Consider the following 18,543-nt stretch of genomic DNA (forward strand, 5'->3'; position numbering starts at 1 on the left):
CTCCCCCCGCCCTTTAGGACTTAGTACTGTGTAGTAACGGAAGTAGGGCGTTGAGCCCGCCCACGCTTCCGGAAGAGGAGCGTTGGGCTTCCGGTGTAGTAGACTCCGCGTGCGTGATTATAGTGGCGCGGCCTCCGAAGTAGAAGTGCTGGCGTCCCGGGGCTGGTGAGTACGGGCAAAGGCGACAAAGGAGGAAACGTTGTGGCTTCCAGATCTGTCCCAGGACTAGGTCCTCCGGGTCCCTGCCATGTACCTGCAGTGCCAGCCCCCGCTCAGAAGCCGACTCTGCTCGAGTGGCTCCTGTAACGTCAGGATCTGTCCCCGGGGCATAGCTTAAGTCTCTGCCCCTGGGTCGCTTTACTCTTTGAAGCTTCAGTTTCCCCTTGTCTGAAATGAGATTTAGGGTCAAATTCCCAGCAAACTGGACCCAACTGCATTTTCCTGTTTCTCAGAAACACACATCCACTCCTGATTCCAACTCCGAAACTGCTTTGAGTTCCCCACCTCTTACACAGTCTCAAGCCTTTCTAGATTCTTACTCCCAAGTGTCTCTCAGAACCAACCCCTCTTATATTCCGTTCTTACTTATACCCAGTTCTGGTCTCATGGTTCTCTGTTGTACTGTAATTGAATCCTTCTACCCAGCGTACCTTCCTTCAGTTCTTTCTCTTCCTGTCCAATCTACAGTACACATATTTTTTGACTACTGTTCTATCTTTTACCCTACTTAAGGCTCTGACTTGCCAAAGTAAACGTTAATTTACTCATATCTAATTAAAGATCTTCCACACAAAAGCCTAAGCTCCTTTTTAAGCTTTATTCACCTTGTGGTCTAGTTGAACAGTTCTTCAAAGGCAAAAGCAGGCTTTTGAGCAGTTGTTTGACAGACATATTGCTGGTGCTTATTGAAATTGGCTTTTCCTATTCCATCCTTTTCCTCACATTCCTTCTGCTTTTCCCTTTCCACCTGTCCAAATCCTGTTCATCTTTTAACATTCAGCTCAAAGGCATCTTCTTTAGGAAGTTTGCCTCCTTTACTGAAGCCTCATTATTTTCTATGTTTTTATCAGTAGTTTATAATCTGATTTATACTTTAACTTATTTGCATAATTGTATTATCCTCTTAAAAGTATGCATGTTCTGGGGTGGGGAATAGCTCAGTGGTAAAGCAGGTGCTTAGCATGCATAAGCTCCTGGGTTCCTTCCCTAGTACCTCCATTTAAAAAAAATTTTTTTTAAATATACATATTCTTTGAAGGTAGGGGGTTATATGTTTGTTTGTGTATCTGTGACTTAACTGAAGCTGCTTAATGATATTTACTACATTGACTCTATAACTTATTTTTCTGGAGGAAAATGTGTGGACTTGTGGTGTTGAATCAAAGACCTTTGGAAAGATAAATTATGGATTATCTGTTGCCTGGCATCAAGCCATCTATTTTTTAGTCGTGAATGCTGTCTAGCACACTGGTGCTAGAAGGCTCTATATCTTGCCTGTGGATCACAGCCTTTAGGAAATCTGATGCCAAGGTTACATCTCACCAACTCTTTGCATTGTTTTTAGGAGGCCCAAACATGGCAACCATGGAAGAAAGCTTCCCCCGAGGGGGTACAAGAAAGACCCACAAATCAGAGAAAGCTTTCCAGTACTCAGTTGAACATGACAACTTATTTGATGTAAGTGGTGTGCTTTTTTTGGTAAGACTCACTGAACACTTTCTCTCTGGTGTCCTTATGAAGAATGTGCCTTGTCTGAGAATGTATTATTTTCCAGACTGGCTTATTTTTGAAATCCACTTTTATAAACTGAACTTGTTAGAGAGTCCATACCACCACAAGGCTATATCTTTTGAAACATGGCATTTAGTATTTGAGTTTGCAGTGCTGTTGTTTCTTATTCTTAGGAATTTTGTTCCATGTTGGTTAAGGATGGAGAAGCAGCAGTTTGATCATTGCATTTTAAAATGAGGTTCTTGTATATAAAATGATCATAATTTGCTTTAAAATTTGAAATCTTCACCTAGAGTAGGCTGTGCTCCAAATGCAAGGGGGAAGGGAACTAACATTTGATTGTATGGCCCTTATGTCTATTTTATGTAATCTTTCCAGCTGTACTGGGAAGTAGAGATCACCATTGCATGGTGAGGAGCTGAGGCCCAGAGAGGTTATATAATTTTGCTGAAACCCCACAGCTTGTTATGGTGGAGATGACAGTTTAACTTGGGTCTTTGTGACCCCACCTTTTATTTTCGGACATTGTTCCAAATTGCTTCTAGTGGCACCCCCATGTCTATCCCAGTTAAGGGAGGAAGAACACAGGAGAGAAGGGGCTTTTGAGAACAGATTTTGAAAACGGAGCTCATATTTTAGGCAAAGGGAGCATTGGTGATAGAATGGGAGCATTGGAATGGAGACAGGAATTAAAGGAATAGTTGGGAGTGGAGTGGAGTGGAGGAGTAACAAGCAAGATCACAGAAGACCTGAGACTAGAGGGAAGGGCCAGGATTGCTCTTTTCATTCTTTTGGATCTTTTTCCCCCTTTAGATTTCTACTGAAGAAGAATCCACCAAAAGGAAAAAGAACCAGAAAGGACCAGCACAAACAAAAAAGTTGAAAATTGAAAAGAGAGAAAGCAGCAAGTTTGTAAGAGAGAAGTTTGAAATCCTTAATAAGGAGGTGTGTTAAAGCTTGATTTTGTTTTAAGCAAACTCTCTGGGTTGCGTAATTAAGTCTGTATATGTTCTTCTTCCTTCCTTATTTTTCCTTCATTCTTTTCATGTGTATATAACTTGTGTCTGTAGAGATTCTTCCATTTTTTTGTTCAGAATTGAGCATCATTTTCCTCAGTTATTAATCAGTGCCTGTGATCATGTTTTTGTTGTAGTTTGTTTTGTTTGTTATTCTTTTTAATTGCTGAGTCCCTCATTCCAATGTCCTCAGGGAACTTGTATTTTAGTAGATTCATAAGTTAGAACAATGAATCAAGTTAGCAGTCACTCTTATTCTGCCCTTTTGTTTTATAGATGTGGGAACTATCTCAGAGAAGTGAAGCAGTCTTATTATGTTCCTTAAATTTTTAGATAAGTCTGATCCATGTTAGTTGTAAAAAAGGAAAAAAAGTCAAATGATTCTGAAGGGATAGATTCAGATTCAGCCTACAGAAATATTTTATTTGTCCTGTGTGCTACTTAAAAAAAAATGTTTAACTTGGTGCCAACATTAGAAAACTAAAAAATTTTGTATAAAATTTTCTGGCTTGTTAAAATTTGAAAGTGCTGACCATACAAGCTCACACTCCCTCATGTTTGTAGCCACATGGAGTAGAATAGTGATTGCACCGTTTAGACATGGCATGCACACTCCAGACTGCCACTGTCTCTGCTGGCCTGCGCCCTGTATCGTGATGCCTGCCAGGCATTTGAATTTAGGTTGCTTGGAATAAAGGAAAAGGCGAGAGTGCCCAGCAGCATCCTCGGGCTGTAAACGCTGTTGTATAATTTAAGCTTTTCGTGGTGCTCAGTCAGATGCTTGATGAGTGTACTGACATATACACATGTGAATCTCCTGTGGCTTTTATATGTCAGAGTTGGGACGTTGGGACCAGAAGCCTGACACCCCACCCCACCCCCAACCTCCCCAATCATTGTTCTCCTCCCTGTTGTACATATTTCACTCTTTCTCTTCTAGTCCCTATGTGAGGGAATGCGGATTCTGGGTTGCGTGAAAGAGGTAAATGAACTGGACCTGGTGATTAGCCTCCCCAATGGCCTCCAGGGGGTTGTGCAAGTGACTGAAATCTGTGATGCTTACACTGAAAAGCTGAATGAGCAGGTGGCACAAGAGGAACCTCTGCAGGTAAGGGAAACCTGGATGAAATCTGTAACTGGAAATAAGCAGTACACAAAGAGATGTAAAATTACACCTTTGCTAAGTGTTAAGAAGGAAAGGTACAAGGTACCTGAGGAAAGGAAGCCTGAGTTGAGATGGAAGGATGAGGTTATGCTAGAGAAAGAAGGGAGGGAGTTGAGGCAGAAGGAGCCTGATGTGTAGCAGAGAGAAGGCCAGTGCGGCTGGAGCAGAGAGAGCAGGGACCGGTGGTGTGTGGGAGGCTAGAGAGCTGGGTGGAGGGCAGACCGTGTTAAAGACTGGTTTTTCTAGAATCAATGGGAAACCCTTAAAATGTTCTCATTGGGTTAGGTGACATGTAGACAGCATAGAGAATAAATTGAAGAGGCACGAATATTGCTTAGAGACTAGTTATGAGGTTATTGCCATAGTCCAGTCTCTGAGATTGATGGCAGCTTGCGTTCAGGATTTACAGAGGGCTGAGGAGGTAAAGTCAGTGCCTAGTGGTGGAGTTGATAAGGGTGGTGAGGCTGTGAGAAGTGTCAAAAATGAGTCCTAGATTTCTGTTCAGCATGACTTGACAGTCATGCTATCCTGAGATGTGAAACCCTGAAAGGGGACCTGGATTGGGAGAGATGATCATAATTTGATTTTTTTGTTATGTTGAGTTTGAGGTGCAGTTGAGACAACCAGTAGATAGGTGATCCTGAAGCTCAAGGGAGTCTGGGGTAGAAATATGAGTGTGTGAGACTTCTTTGTATAGGTGGTAGTTGAAGCTGTAAAGGGGGAGAAAGTTGCTCAGAATGAGAGGAGACTGAAAGACTGAGCCAAGAGTAAATCCTGTATTTTAATTGCTGGATAAAAGGAGGAACATGGGGCCAGAGAGGTAAAGAAGAAAATCAGTGATTAAAGGGTTTTAGAAGATGAGAGGAAATGTTTAAAGAGAGAAAGAGCACCGATGTTAAATGCTTTGTAAAGGTCATGTAAGAGAAGGAGTGTAAGATGGACTGCTGGATTTAGCAACATGGAAGTCATTGATGATTTTCTTGGGGGATGAAGTATGGAGTGAGGGGGTGGAATGCAGACTGCCGGGAGCTGAAGAGTGAGTAGGAGGTGAATGAGTAGGAGGTGAGGAAGTAGAGCCAGAAATCGTAGAGGATTCTTTTGACAAGTCATCTCTCTTCTACCCGTTGTGTGGAGATGTTTGGAGGCCTTTTGCTGTAATTTAAGACTGTGACTTGGCCACAGACCCATCTTCCTTTGTGGGCGAGCAGTTACTATCTTCATCCACCTTTTGGGCTTTTTGGGATCTGAGGATAAAAAACCATTGAGCCAGGGCCGTGCAATGAATTCTCAGTTCAGGGGAAGGGTGCGTATCAGGTCTTCCTCATTTGTATTATGCAGGACCTGGTCGGCTTGCCTGAGCTCTTCTCACCTGGAATGCTGGTGAGATGTGTGGTGAGCAGTCTGAGCATCACTCAGAGGGGCAAAAAGAATATCAAGCTATCTCTGAACCCCAAAAATGTCAACAAAGTGCTGAGTGCTGAAGCCCTGAAATCCGGCATGGTACGTATCTGGGGCCAGGGAAGAGGAGCAGGCGACGTGCCTTCTCCCTGTCCTGCCTCCTTAGGTGTGTGTAGACTGCCTTTCACTTTCAGCTTAACTATTACAATGGGGTAGGTCTTTCCCTGGGGGTGGGGGTTCTCCAGAGTGTTTTGGGCTCTTGATGGAAATTGAAGGCTTGAACCTAATCACATTACTTTGGAGGGTAGACAGGGAAAGCAAGTCCAAGATGTGCTGGTAGGAAAAAAAAAATGCCTCCAAGGAAATCTTAGTAAGAGTGAGAAGGAGTTCCTTGAAGTACCTTATCTTACCAAGACTTCTTCACAGATAAGCCTTAAGCCATTGGCATTTGGGGTGTATACTTGAGGACTGCTCTCTGAGAACAAGAGACAGGGTAGACAGGGCAGTGAGTCTGTCAGTTGTACTAACAGGCAGTCTGCCACTGAACCTCCCAGTCCTGTAGAGATTCAGGGGAAATTCATCCTCGCTCAGCACCTCCAAGTTAAGTAGGTACAAAACACACTCACATGAACTATACTCACTTGAGAGAAAGGAGATCAATATGATTTTGTAACATTTGGTTAGAAGCAGTGGAGTTTGGGACAGGCCCTAAAAGTTGAGTAAAAAGGGAAATAAAAGTAAGCCAAGTTGTAGGAAATTGACAGGTGCTGAGAAGCTGCTGTTTGACAGGTGCTGTTCCAAAGAAATTTTTATAGCAACCCTGTGAGGCTGATAGAGATCTTTCTTGTACGTCTGAGAAAATAAACTGAAAAAGGTTTAAGTGGCCAAAGACCAAATAGCTCATAAGTGTCAGAGTCAGATTTGAATGCCACAGTGCCTCCCATGAAATATAAAGGAGGTTGGCAAGATTTTTTTTTTAATGTCTTGGAGGTGTTTAGAAAAGTCATGATGACAGAAGAGTAGTAGTTCTGAATTCTCATTAGTGATGGCACTGGGAGTGACCTTGCAAGGCTGTCTGGTTTATCTCTCTTTGTATAACATGAAAGCCTTTCCTGTCTTTTGAAAATCCTCCAGTGGAGAGACCTCCACCTCTGTCATACCATTATTCAACTCTTCACTGTCTGGAAACCATAAGATCCTCCAAATCCTGGGAGAATTAAGATGTCTTTTACTCTTCTATTCTCTAGTGGGATTGAGGGGTTTTTTCCTTTTGTTTAAAAAAATTTTTTTTAAAATTGAAGTATAATTGAGGCACAATATTATACATGTTACAGGTGTACAATATAGTGACACAGTTTTTACAGGTTATACCCCATGTATAGTTGTAATAAAATATGACGATATTCCCTGTGTTGTAGGGATTGAGGTTTTTTGGGTTTGTTTTTGTTTTTTTTTAAGTAAAGACTGGTGACTGAACCCAGGACCTCTTGCATGCTAAGAGCACGCTCTACCACTGAGCTATATCTACCCCTACTCCCTGGATTGAGATTTGAAGTTAAAGTGGGAGGCTGCGTGGGATTATGGGATGATGTATGGAGATTGATGGTGGGAGCAGTCATGTTTGGTAATGGATGTTTGTTCATATATCCTTTGACCTTTGACTTTTGAACTTTGGAGAATGCTTTTTCTTCCTCCAGCTGCTCACAGGCACTGTGTCCAGCCTGGAAGACCATGGTTACCTAGTGGACATTGGTGTTGGTGGGGCCAGAGCTTTTCTGCCACTGCAGAAAGCCCAGGAGTACATCCGACAGAAGAACAAAGGTGAGGGGATGAAGAGGGGCCAGTACATGGTTGTGTGGGGATTATACTTAGATGCCACTTTGGTAAGTAAAATGATGGAATGATGACCTTAAAGGCTGCTTGGCTTTGCTAAAATCAGCTGTTAATCTTAGCTGGTAGAAAAGGGAAGAGGTGTCAAGGGTCAGGAATGGCAGTCTCACTAAGATCTGATGGACCAGTTTCACTTTTGCTCACTTAGAAGATTCCACTGGAATTTGGGTCCTCAAAGCCTCTGAAGCAGCACTCTCTTGCCTTGTTGAGGTTTCCATATTTTTGCGTCACTTTGCTCCCTTCTTGTAGTTGGTCTCTGAGAGCCTGGGCACATGGGGAGTGTTGCACGGTAACCAGGCAGGTGTGCCATGGATCCTTCCGGTATTGCTTGAGCTCAAGTTAGGAGTCCTTCTCATAGAGGTATTTTCCTTTTGGGGATTGGACTTGCAGGTGCTAAATTGAAGGTGGGCCAGTACCTGAACTGCACCATTGAGGAGGTGAAAGGCAACGGGGGAGTTGTTAGTCTGTCTATTGGTCATTCAGAAGTTTCTGCTGCCATTGCCACTGAGGAGCAAAACTGGACCCACAATAACCTGCTACCAGGATTGGTGGTCAAAGCCCAGGTACAGAAGGTAAGCCATTCATTGTTACTGCTATTTTCTAAGGTAAAAATCATTTTTATTGAAGTAGTGTGTGCACACAGCCTAAACTGTGCTGTCCAGTAGGGTGGCACTGGTCCCATGTGGCCATCAAGCACTTGAAATGTAGCCAGTAGCACATGTTGAAATAATATTTTGGATATATTGGGTTAAATAAACTACTAAAATAAATTTCATCTGTTTCTTTGCAATTTTTATAATGTGACTGTTAGGTAACTTGAAATTACATATGTGGCTTTTATTTCTGTGGGACAGTGCTGATCTAAAAGATCAAATGGTATTGAAAGGCTTATAATGAAGAACTGTCTCATCCCATCTAATCCCCGTCTTTAATTCTTTTAGCTTATCTTTTGAAATTTACCTCCACATTTCTAAGTAATAAGCTTCTGCTGTATCTCATGGTTTATCACTTTTAGGCATTGAGTTTTAACTTCTTATCAAGGTAGGTGAAGTTTTGGCTCTCTTATGCTTCCCTTCCCTTCCCCCAGCCTTTCAACAGAGGTCTAGAAAAATTTTGATTAAATCATTATTCGGTGTTTAAATTATTATGACTACATAAATATATTTACTTGTTGAGCTGGGTAGTATTTGACTCTTTCTTGAACAGCTTTTTTTCCTGAAGTTGGTAATCAGCTTTGTTTTTGTTATTTGCTGAATTCTCTTCCTATACCTTTCACTGTTTCTATTTTCTGTATCTTCAGGCCTTTTAAATAATCCTTGTTACTTTTTTTCCCCCAACCTGGAGATCCTTTTACTGTCATCCTGCTCTAATCTGGACTGGTTGCTCTATAGGGCTTCTGCATAGTTGATGCCCAAGGACTTCCCTTCTCTGTCATGCTGGATCCTTCCCCACTCCCCTGTATTGGTTTTTTTTTTGAGGGGAAGGGAGGTAATTAGGAGTTTTTTAAATTTATTTCTTTAATGGAGGTACTGGGAATTGAACCAGGACCTCGTGCATGCTAAGCATGTGTTCCACCGCTGAGCTGTACCCTTCCCAACTCACTCCGCTATATTGGATAGAGCCTTCTTTTTCTTTTCCAGTGGGATTTTTTTATATTTTTGGTTGTACGTGTATTTTACCAGTTTCGTGGGGTTGCCTTAACAAAGGACCACAAACTAGGTGGATTAAAGCAACAGAAACTTATTGTCTCACAGTTCCTGGAAGGTAGAAGCCTGGAATCAAGGTTTTGGCAGGCTATGTGCCCTCCAACACCGGCGGGGGAACCATTGCTTCCCTCTTTCTGGCTTCTGGTGGTTTGCTGGCATTCTTTGGCACGTAGCTGCATCGCTCTAATGCTGGGATAGAGCCTTCTTTGATTCCGTGTATTCCTCTTTTTTGGTTTATTTTAATGTGTCACATTCTCCAGACGCACTCTCAGAAAAGCACATGGGAGGTTACTTTCTTGACCTAATGTATTTTGGAATTCCCGAGACCACTCCCAGGTTCGATGATTCACTGGGAGGACTCAACAGGACTCAGCATTGAGTGGTGCTCACGGCTATGATTTATTACAGTGAAAGGAGGCAAAACAGAATCAGCAAAGGGAAAAGGCCCATGGAGCAAAGTCCCAAAGAAACCAGCTGCAAGCTTCCTAGAGTCCTCTCCCAGTGGAGTCACAAATGCTGTGTTTAATTCCTCCAGCAGCAAGTTACGACAACACATGTGAATATTGTCTACCAGCAAAGTTCATTCAAGAGTTTTTATTGGGGCTGGTCACATAGGCACCCTCTGCCTTGCATGTACCAAAATTCAAACTCCTGTAAGGAATTCGAGTGTTTAGCATAAACCTTATTGTTTGCACAAATAGTTTAGGTACAGTGAGCCACTTAGTTCTAGGAGCAGTGGGAACCCTCCCGAAATCTAAGTTCCCAGACGCCAGCCCAGGGCAGGCTTTTCTAAGGATCACAGTCTAAGGCCTGCTAATTTAACTCTTTTCTGCACACCTGGTATATCTGAAAACATCTTTATTCTGCTCTAACATGTGATGGATCATTAAGCTGGGTTTAGAATTCTAGGTCAAAAATAACTCAGAATTTTGAAGTCATTGTTCCCATTGTCACTTGCTCTCTGGTGCTGATGTTATTTTGATTTCCCTTCCTTTGTATGTTCAAAGATCTTGTCTTTATCCCTTTTATTTTAAAGTTCACAATGATGTGCTTTGGTATGGCTCTCTGTCCCATTTATTTGTGCTGCAGACCTATAATCCAGAAATGCAGATCCTTCAGTTCTGCAAAAGTTTTTTGTATTGTTGGGTGTTTTTTTTTTAATTTTAAATCAAGATATAGTTTACATATAGTAAATTCACCCTTTTAAAGTGTATGGTTTAATGGTTTTTTAGTGCATTCACAAGGGTGTGCAGGTATCACCACTGTTTAATTCCAGAACATTTTCATCACTCCAGTAAGAAACCTGGTACCCATTGGTTGTCACTCTACATTCATCCCTCTGTTGAGCCTCTGGCAACTACTAATCTAGTTCTATCTCTGAATTTGCCTATCCTGGATATTTCATATAAATTGAACCATACAGTATGTGGCCTTTTGTGTCTAGTTTCTTGCACTTAGCATATTTTCAAAGTTCATCTATGTTGTAGCAGGTGTCAGTGATTTATTCCTTTTAGGGCTGAATAATATGCCATCGTATGGAGTCAGTAGACGTTTGGATTGTTCCCACTTTTGGCTATTGTGAATAATGCTGCTATGGAATTTGTGTACAAATTTTTGTGAGGGCGTATGCCTTCATTTCTCTTGGGTATAGATCTAGGAATGGAATTGTTGGGTCATATGGTAACTCAGTGTTTAACTTTTTGAGGAACAGCCTAAGTGGCTGCAATGTTTTCCATCCCCACCAGCAGTACAAGGGTTCCAGTTTCTCTCCATTCTCGCGAACATTTATATATTCTATGTATATTCTAGATCCTAGCCCCTTATCAGATCTTTTACAAATTTTAATAATTTTCTTTTTCTGAATTTTTTTTGGAGTGGTATAGGTACTGGTACTGAGGATTGAACCCTGGACCTCATGCATACCTAAGCACACACTCTACCACTTGAGCTTTACCCTCCCCCAGAATTTTCTTTTTCTGGAACTCCTATTAGTATGATGTTAGCCTTAATGAATCAGTTTTCTTATTTTCTTACTTTTTCTTCTCTTTGGTTTGATACATGCATGCATTTATGTATGTCCTGCCTTCTGGGAGAGTCTCCCAACTTAAACTTTTCCATTCTCCATTGAGTTTTTGTTTTGACCACCATAGTATGAGTAAGGCACTAAAAAACTGCTAAGAGGTCTGTGTGCCTGGGTGGGACTTCTTGACTGGCTGACTTCACTCTCAGAATCAGGAGACTAGCTGACTTTTTTTGAGCAACTTCCAGGTGTCATTGTTAAAAGTCTTCTCTGGCATATTAGATTTCTCTAGAAAAGATCTCTTCTGACTCAGGAGGGTGCAAGTCTGGCTGTTAAGAGCTAGATGGGAGAAAGGTGGTATGTCTGTATATCTAATAATCTATATGATATTCAGAATTTTTCTTAATCCATGTTTTCATGGTTTGCCCTATTCTGTGTTTTGAGTCTGGTGCATTTTCTGTGGTGATGGGAGAGAGGTGGACCGTGCAGTTTGAGGAGAGGACCTGGGGAATCTGACTTAGTTTCCCTGATTTCAATCAACTTCACTGCTCTGTTTTGATGTGTTTGTTACCTCTAGTTTCTTAGCTTTGAGAGGCTCTATAGGGTGATTTGGTCATGGTCAGTATCTCCCTTCTGTAAGCATTTGGGTTTTACCTTCTTTGTCTGGGCACATCACCAAGTTAGTGACAATTTGTCCACGTTGTCAGGCTGGCAGTTCCTTGGGGATCCTTGTTACAAGGCACCTTCCATCCCACTGGGAAATCCCGAGTGGAAGACTGCTGTCCTCCCAGGCTGGAAGGGAGATGAGCCTCCTGAATAGAGGGACACCCTGTGCCAGGAGTTGCCTTGCCACTTGATTTTATAGGAAGAGAGATGATACAGGTTAGCAGGGGGAGGAGAGACACACAGTTATCATGGAAAGTGTGGCACTGAGTGCTTAGTATGAATGATATCTTGAACATTCTTGGTTCTTTCACAGAGATTTTTTTTATAACTGGTTCTGTTTATTTCTAGGTGACTCCACTTGGCCTTACGCTGAAATTTCTCTCATTCTTCACTGGCCTGGTTGACTTTATGCACCTGGATCCCAAGAAAGCTGGAACATATTTCTCAAATCAGCCAGTAAGAAATGTTGCACTTACCTTTTCTTGATTTCAGTTGTGTCCCAGTCAGCTGTCGAGTATCAACAGTGAGCTATGGTCAGGTCCTGGGACTGCGTGTGGACAGGTGTCAGAGAGGAGGAGAGGGGAGTGAAGTGTTGTGGAGGGGCCATGAGAGACCACCAGTGGTTACTTCTGGGGCCTGCGATTAGAGAAGGAGCATATGGAGAAGAAGGCAACTTGCCGTTTTTATTTCATGTTCTTCCATATGGTTTGACTTCTTGTCTTTTCTTTGGTAGTGAATCTTTTGCTTATATAATGTAAAGTGTTTTGGAAGAGTATTTAACATAAGAGAACAAGATAAATGTTTAAATAGAAATATATAGTTTAAAAAAACTGTAACATAGATTTAGTTTTTTTTAAAAAAATTCTTAAAAAGAGTGCATCTGGTTAAAATACTGGACAATTGTGCGGTCAGGCATTAGTGATTAAGTCTGGGTGATTTTTCTACCCTTATTTAAATATTCAAATTTTCTACAATGAACATGGATATTTGAGAAGAAAATCTCAATATATGTTAATCAGAGTTTTATTAAAAATCCCCAAATAATTTATTTTTTAACAGTAACACATGCTAGTGGAAGCTGTAGAAGCTTTGTTGTGTGTATGGTTTTTTTTCAGTAAAAGTAGGTTTTCCCAACACCTAGTGATAGTATTGTTAACTTTCTGGTGAACCTCATTCTAGTAATTTTTTTCCTTATGGTCATATTTGTGTACAGAGTTGAGACATTTTACATGCAATGACCTTATGATCAGAGTAGACTGTTTCTGCTGTGTTTCAGAGGAGCTTCTGACGTAGTGACGCCAGTACATGGCTTCTGTTGCTTGTATATTATTAGCCTCATGGTGTTGAGGAGACCTGGTATATATTTTCCTGGCCTTGAATAAGCATTGATTCAGTCGGACATAGTTCCTCTGGGATATCATTTGAACTTTCCGCATGCTGCATGATTGCATGAGCTGATTTTATTTTTACTTAAATTTTTCTTTCTACTTTTTTTCTTTTTTTAATGGAGGTACCAGGGATTGAACCCAGGACCTCGTGCATGCTGAGCATGTGCTCTGCTACTGAGCTATTTCCATCCCCCAACACAAGGTGATTTTAGTACTTCTGTCTATAGCTTGGCCAGCGTATGGAGAATCTTGACCCTCCCAAAAAGTCCTCTCCAGAGTGTCTTATCTCCAGTGTGCTTTGTCCTGCTCATTATGCCCTTTTCCTCGTTTAGGTAAAGGCCTGTGTCCTCTGTGTCCATCCTCAGACCAGAGCTGTACGGCTGAGCCTGCGCCCCATCTTCCTGCATCCTGGGCGCCCACTCCCTCGACTCTCTTGCCAGCAGCTGGGAGCTGTGCTGGATGATGTTCCTGTCCAGGACTTTTTCCCCAACATTGGGGCCACCTTCAGGCTGAAGGATGGGGCTCTGGCCTATGCCTGGGTAAGGAGGCTCTTTGCTTCATTGAGATGTTACCCAGAAGGACTTTTGGGGTCCTTTAGTTAGAGCAATTATTTTAACAGGTAATCAGAGTACTGTTTTCAGGGTAGGTGATAAAGGTATTGAGTCATCTCTATGTCTGATTTAATGTCTGATTGCCCCAGAATGTTGTCTCTGTTTTGTCCTTAATCACTTCGTACTTTGTAGCTCAGCCATCTCTCCAATTCTAAGAAACTCTTCAAACCTGAGACCTTCAAGCCAGGAAACACTCACAAGTGTAGAATCATTGACTACAGCCAAATGGATGAACTCGCTTTGCTCTCTCTGCGGACGTAAGTCTGTCATTAACTCACATGAGGTGTAGAGGTGTGCCCCTGTGTGGGTGCATGGTCACAGTGTCTCCTGGCCTTGCTTGGTGACGGTTTCCTTTCTTGCCAGCATGATTTTGGTAGCTCTGAATTTTAGGCAGCCTCTACCCTAGTTTTTAAATCTTGTATTTGCCTTTTGTTCTAGGTCTATTATTGAAGCTCAGTTCCTTTGGTATCATGACATCAAACCTGGGGTCTTGGTAAAGGTAAGACCTCAGGTGTATAATTAGATACTGCCCCACTTTCAGACAGTCTTTAGTTCACAGGTTAACTGTCAGCTTATTAGTCCTCATTAAAGTCATGCTCCTTGCTTCTGCCTGCTAACTGGAATTTGTTTTTCTTCCCTTGGGTAACTTGTAATTAATTTTAAGGTAAAGTCTTGCTAGCACCACCCAACTACACAGAGACAGTAGGTCATCAATTTTGGGATTCGGTGGTGTTTATTAGTCCAGGTCAAAGTTCTATGATACTTGAGTTACCTGGGATGTTAGTAAAAAGCCAGTTCCAGTTGCCTCTCCTGTCCAGCCACTTAGCCCCAGTGGAAATCTCCTCTTTATATGGAGTTCATTCCTTAGGAGACCCAGTCCCTTCCATTGGAGAATGTACTTGTAAGGCAGGCAGAAAGAACATGCTCATACATAAAGATGTGAAGGTTCTCATAAATAAACCCTACTGCCTCCGGATCAGTGTGGGGTGGGTGCTTTGCCCCCATGAAATCTGGAATAGCAGGCCCAGTTAGCCCAGGAAGGTGTCATTCGAAAGAGAGGTGTGAGATGCTGTGTTGTAAGTAGTGTAGGAAAGACCATTCTTAAGGCATCATGGCATCTTTTCCTTGCACTCTCTAGGGCACGGTGCTGACCATAAAGCCATACGGGATACTGGTGAAGGTGAGCAAGCAAGTCAGAGGCCTGGTACCCCCTATGCACCTGGCTGACATCCTTATGAAGAATCCAGAGAAGAAGTACCACATTGGGGATGAAGTCAAGTGCCGGGTGAGCCTCCTGAAGGGTCTTTGTTGGGGTTTTGGCCAGATGGGAAGAGAGCAGTGCTTCTCAGCTGGAGTTTCTGCATCTTTCCACAAAATGGCCACATAACGTCTGCAGGGCTGTGCCTGGCATTGGAAAGAGAAAACCAGGTTCCTGCCCTTTATAATTGTGTAGTATAATTGAGAGTTAAAATAATCATACACGAAGAGAGCAGGCCCACATAGTTTGGCGCAGGCTGTACGCTGTGGTCATATTTCACAAAGGGGAGGTGAGGGTAAGCTGGGGCGTTAAGAATCGTTGATAATGATGATCAGTAGCAGCTATCAGGTATCATGTGCCAGTTGCTATGCTAGGCACGTAACATGCATTATTTCATTTAATCTTTAAAACAGCTCTGTAAAGGGAATACTGTTACCCTCATGTTGTAGGTGGGGAAATTAAAGCTTAGGAAAGCCAAGTATCTTGCCCAAGCTCACACAGCTAATAAATGGCAGAACCAGTTTTCAAATTGATCTCTATATGACAATAATGTCTTCTAGATTTCTGACAGAGGTGGGACATGAACTGGAAAGGAGGGTGGGTAGGATTTGGAAGGTTGAGGAGGAGGAATGGATTTGTCAGGCACAGAAATAGCCCCCAAAAAGCTACGAAAACTTGAGTGTGTCATGACAAAGACTTGGATCTTCAGAGAAGCTTCCTGAAGTTGTGAAGATTAAATGCGATAGTACATAGTAGTTAAGGCTGGGTATGTGCAGGCACTCAGAATGTTAGAATTTTCTTATTTTCATTTTATTTCATTATTGAGTCAGCAAAGGTATTGATTACTTATTGGTACAAAATTTCATGTTAGTGGGATCAGGAGGTTGGAAATAGAGGAACTTCTCTGCCCTCAAGGGAATGACCTGAGGAATGAGAGGTGGTTGGATCTCTCAGTATTAGTTTATAGCTAGCACACAACAGTATGGAGGTGGAAATTGGCTCAGTCATTCATTCTGTTAGACAAGATGCGGTGGGGAGAGCGCTAAGGCAGAGCAGAAGTAGCCAACACAGGACTCTGAGGGTGCGTGGGATAATGAGTGTTGCCCTAGACCCAGGAGGGAACTTAGGGGAGGAAGTACATTTGAGATAGAGATGAATTCTGTCTAGATTGTCACTCAGCAGGAAGCAGGGAGGCTCTGTGGCTGAGATTATTCTCAGAGGGGACGAGATAGCAGGTTCTTAGGGACTGACTATGGCCTTTGGTCTTGAGGGGGTCAGGGGCTCTCTTGATAGCGGATAACTTGATGATGGCCAATATCCTTCCCTAGGTTTTACTTTGTAACCCAGAAGCCAAGAAGCTGATAATGACCCTGAAGAAGACCCTGGTTGAATCCAAACTGCCTGCCATTACCTGCTATGCTGATGCCAAGCCTGGGCTACAGACACATGGCTTTATCCTCAGGGTCAAGGACTATGGCTGCATTGTGAAATTCTACAATGATGTGCAGGGATTGGTGCCCAAGCATGAGCTCAGTGCCGAGTATGTCCCTGACCCAGAGAGTGTCTTTTACACTGGCCAGGTAACCCTTTCCCTAGACAGGCTCCTACCCATGGAGACCCCATGAACACAGATTTGGAGTAGGGGGTCTACTTTTTAAGGGATGTGGAAAGAGAGAGCGTGTGGCCTAGTGGACCTGAGCCAGCTAAATGGAGGAGGTGGGAACAGAACAGAGAGAAACCCTCAACAGGGTTCAGTGGAAGCTGGAAACAACAGACATCAGGCCCTCAACCTGGAAGAAATTAGTCTTTACCTACAATGCGCTGGTGTCTGTCCTATCACAAATTATTCTGAGGCCACTGTCACCACAAGGGGGCGCTGCCATAAAACTAGTGAGTCTGGGTCTGTCTAGGAATAACAATTTTTTAAAACTGGGGGTTGTACCAAAAAAAATTTATTCATGTCTTTTTTTTTCACCCTAAAAACTGACTTGTGGGGGTTCTATGTAGCCCTCAGTACGTTTCTTTTCACTGCCTTCTGATCTGATCTGGGGTCTTGGTGGATCGCCCAGGGCCTCTGAGGCACTTGTTGGGGGCAGCTCTCTCCAGGGCCTGGAAGGCCTGCTGGGGGCAGTTGGCCAAGCAGGTGTGGTTTCTCACCAGGTGGTGAAGGTTGTGGTGCTGAGCTGTGAGCCATCCAAAGAGAGGATGCTCTTGTCATTTAAGCTGTCGAGTGATCCAAAGAAAGAGTGTGCGGGACACAGTCAGAAAAAAAGAAGAGTCATTAACGCCGGGCAGGTACCTGGACTTCTCCAGACGAGTTATTTTAGTTACTTGTCACTAAACACATAGGGTGCCCCTGACACAGTGGGTCCTGGAACCCATGGAGTGGAAAGATCAAAGGAGCTGGATATGGCTGTGTGTCAGAGCAAATGGAAGGAAAGAGAGGTTCTGTTACAATGTGGCGTGTCAGCGGTGTACTGCTGCCCTCTGTCCTCTCTGGTCCCTAGGGCCAGAATGTAAGGTTGTCTTTCCTTTGGGACCCAGCGAAGGGACTTGGGAGAGGAGTGATGTGAGCCCACAGATGGGTCCTGCTGTGCTTGTGGGTATGTGTGCCTGCTGGGTCTTTGGGGGTGGTGGGGTGGTGGGTGGAAGGAAGCTGCTTCTCTGATAGTGACCTCTCAGTCTTCCCTGGTGCTGGAATTTGATGCCTCTGATCTCTACCTGACCTATAAGAGGTTGCTCTCTGCTGAAGACAAGTACTGTTTTTTGTCTTTCTCTTTCCTGGATAGTTGGTGGATGTGAAGGTTTTAGAGAAGGCCAAAGATGGGCTGAAGGTGGCTGTCCTGCCCCACAACATCCCTGCCTTCCTCCCTACGCCTCATCTGTCAGACCACGTTGCCAATGGCCCACTGTTGTATCACTGGCTCCAGGCAGGCGACACCCTTCACAGAGTCCTGTGTCTGAGCGAGCATGACGAACATGTTGTATCCTTTCCTGGGATCTGGGAGTCATGGAATTTGGGGAACCGTGGGCCCTAGGGGGATAGGGAACTTCAGGTCAGGCTCTGCTCTTAGTTGGAAACTCCATGGAGAGGAAACTGGCCGTCTGACTTCAGAAATACCTCCGTAGTACCAGTCCAGTGGCCATGCCTGCACTTTGCCTCTGTTCCCCTGGGTGGGGAAGCAGAGCAGGGTCACGGCCCTGCAGGCAGATGCTGGCGGTCAGGGCAGAGTAGGAGTCCAGGGTGTTGGGGAGAGGCCCTGTGGCACGCCAGGGCCCGCAGGACACTCCCAGCGGTGCATCCGTCTGTCTCGGGGTGCTCAGTGCTCACCCCTTGAGTTAGAACAGTTAGGAAGGTACCTGCTGTCCTCCTTTCTCCCCTCCCCTTCCCCACTGGTGTACAGGTCTCAGAATATTCCCTTTGGTCTTAGTGTGGGCACTTAGAAGGAAGACACTGCCTCCTTTCTCACAGAGTGTAAAATAAAATCTCAGAGAAGATAGGAGAGGAGGCAGGATTGGTTAGTGTGAAGATGGAGGCAGTGATACACAACTGTATCATGGCCAAGGCAGCTGCCACACCGCAGGGATGAGCCATTCTCTGTAGTAATCTGGAGATGAGCTAATGAGGAACAGAGTAAAACAGTGATTCCCATACTTCAGTGTGCGTCAGAATCACCTGGAGGGCTTGGGCAGC

The 18,543-nt window shown here is 43.5% G+C and overlaps 1 protein-coding gene across 2 annotated transcripts in view; it reads left to right on the forward strand.

Annotated features, from left to right (window-relative positions):
• Positions 1–44: 44 nt before the first annotated feature.
• PDCD11 (programmed cell death 11) overlaps positions 45–18,543 on the forward strand; it is a 40,566-nt gene continuing 22,067 nt past the window's right edge. For both annotated transcript variants that reach the window (XM_006216352.4, XM_015249635.3), the window contains exons 1-15: positions 45–165; positions 1,565–1,677; positions 2,545–2,676; positions 3,688–3,855; positions 5,251–5,412; positions 7,008–7,131; positions 7,591–7,772; positions 11,941–12,048; positions 13,313–13,519; positions 13,724–13,848; positions 14,030–14,090; positions 14,730–14,876; positions 16,178–16,429; positions 17,010–17,144; positions 17,639–17,833. In XM_006216352.4, coding sequence (XP_006216414.1) covers positions 1,576–1,677; positions 2,545–2,676; positions 3,688–3,855; positions 5,251–5,412; positions 7,008–7,131; positions 7,591–7,772; positions 11,941–12,048; positions 13,313–13,519; positions 13,724–13,848; positions 14,030–14,090; positions 14,730–14,876; positions 16,178–16,429; positions 17,010–17,144; positions 17,639–17,833 — 2,100 coding nt within the window. In that variant the 5' untranslated portion in view covers positions 45–165; positions 1,565–1,575. The remainder of the gene's footprint in view (positions 166–1,564; positions 1,678–2,544; positions 2,677–3,687; positions 3,856–5,250; positions 5,413–7,007; positions 7,132–7,590; positions 7,773–11,940; positions 12,049–13,312; positions 13,520–13,723; positions 13,849–14,029; positions 14,091–14,729; positions 14,877–16,177; positions 16,430–17,009; positions 17,145–17,638; positions 17,834–18,543) is intronic.

Source organism: Vicugna pacos, chromosome 11 (genome assembly GCF_048564905.1).
Source record: "Vicugna pacos chromosome 11, VicPac4, whole genome shotgun sequence".
In the NCBI taxonomy this organism is placed as follows: domain Eukaryota; kingdom Metazoa; phylum Chordata; class Mammalia; order Artiodactyla; family Camelidae; genus Vicugna; species Vicugna pacos.